At 50.4% G+C, this 1,675-nt stretch overlaps 1 protein-coding gene across 1 annotated transcript in view; it reads right to left on the bottom strand.

The window, feature by feature from the left end:
- LOC100542177 (crumbs cell polarity complex component 1) overlaps positions 1-1,675 on the bottom strand; it is a 111,062-nt gene that overhangs the window by 29,506 nt on the left and 79,881 nt on the right. Inside the window, exon 9 of the mRNA XM_031554960.1 lies at positions 390-529. Coding sequence (XP_031410820.1) covers positions 390-529 — 140 coding nt within the window. The remainder of the gene's footprint in view (positions 1-389; positions 530-1,675) is intronic.

The raw sequence follows: 1,675 nt of genomic DNA, 5'->3' as shown, positions 1-1,675 counted from the left end.
TCACGGCGCGCTGCTGCACTCGCTGATGTCGGTCTCGCAGTGAGAGCCGGTGTAGCCTGCAAAGGCGAGCAGAGAAGGAAAAGCACCATCGACCCATCCCCCCCATGTCGCTAATCACGTCCCTCAGTGCCACTTCTTCTCACTTCTTGAACGCCTCCAGGGACAATGACCCCACCACCTCACCGGGCAGCCTGTTCCAATGCACCACAGCTCTAGGCAGGGCGACCACTTCCCCCAGGCTCACGGTGAGGAATGGAACCCAGTGGGCACTGAGCTCATGGACCACTTCTATGGTCACGTGGCTTCATGCTTTCACTGTATCGGCAAAAAAAGGTGAACTTTTCTAACTGAGTGGGATAAGAGGTGTAACAGGAGAACCTGGGGCTTACCTGGCCAGCAGTGACAGGTGACTCCATCAGCACTGTCCTCACATGTGGCGTTGTTGTAGCACGGCTGTGACCAGCACGGAGGTACATGGGTCTCACAGTGCAGGCCCATGAAACCGGTGCCAGTGCAGTTGCAGCTGTACCTGTACACAGGAAAAGGTAGTCACTGCAGGAGCCCAGCCTCTGTTCCCAAACATGCCCAGAGCTCGTGTGCTTTTCTTAGGTTTCAATACAGAAATGTCAATTACTTGTGTAGTTCCAATAGTAACGATAATGTTAGCTTCTTTTTGGTAGCAATGCCACTGCTATGGGTTTAGACCTGAACAAACTGAGTAATATATACAAATACTAGAAATTGTGTATCTGAAGTCATGGGGAATCTTCCTGAGCAACAGGTAAGAGTACAATTCTTTGGTAATTTCTGTGTTTAGTACCTAAATCTCAGACTTGCAGTAAATACATGAAGGGAGCTGCGTGCTGGATTTGATGGAGTGCCTGGGAACTGCTGGCCCTGGGTCTGGCGGTCAAGTACAAACTTTTCAGTGTCCTTTTTAAGTGTAAGTAAGCAGAAATGTATGGCGGGGCAGTGTGTCACTTGTGTGTGGACTGTGCTTAAATTTAGAGGTGGCATTTGGATCTAAGATATAAAACGTAATGACGAGGATGTGAATCAGAAAAGTAATTTTAATATTGATACATTTTTAGACTTTGAAAATCATATGCTGATCCCAATGAACAAAGGCAAGCCAGAGCTCCGGCTGCCTGGGCTGTGCTGAACTTCTGCGCAGAGCTGGTCGCATTGGGTGAAGCAGCTTCCTTGCCCTGAATTCTCTTCATTTACTACACTTTTGTGAATGGGCTGCAGGTAGTTTTGCATCAGGAGCTGTTGCTCTATATGCCTGTTAAGTGTCAGACGGGTTCCTAATGGAGCCTATTGCTATGGCTACTCTGATCAGTTTGCCTCTTCTCCAGTGTTTCTGCCTATCTGCTGTTGGCAGATTCTGTTTTGTCCTGGTTTCAGTTGGGAGATAATTGATTTTTTTCTTCGTAATGCCTGGTACAATGCTGCGTTGTGGCTGCAGGAGAGCAGCACTGTTGGTAACACACAGATGCCTTAGCTGTCGCTGAGCAGTGCCGCACAGAGCCAAGGGCATTTTAACTTCTTGCCGCCTTGCCGGCGAGGGGAGGAGACAGTGAGCAAAGGGCTGCGCGGTCACCTCCCCTGACCCACCCCGCTCCCCTCCCCCGCTCTCCGCGCGTCCCTAGGCGCACCCCCCGGGCAGGTCGGC

This window comes from Meleagris gallopavo, chromosome 10 (assembly GCF_000146605.3).
Source record: "Meleagris gallopavo isolate NT-WF06-2002-E0010 breed Aviagen turkey brand Nicholas breeding stock chromosome 10, Turkey_5.1, whole genome shotgun sequence".
Taxonomy (NCBI): domain Eukaryota; kingdom Metazoa; phylum Chordata; class Aves; order Galliformes; family Phasianidae; genus Meleagris; species Meleagris gallopavo.
The sequence above is the reverse complement of the archived record's forward strand: the minus strand, read 5'-3'. Positions and strand labels throughout refer to the sequence as shown.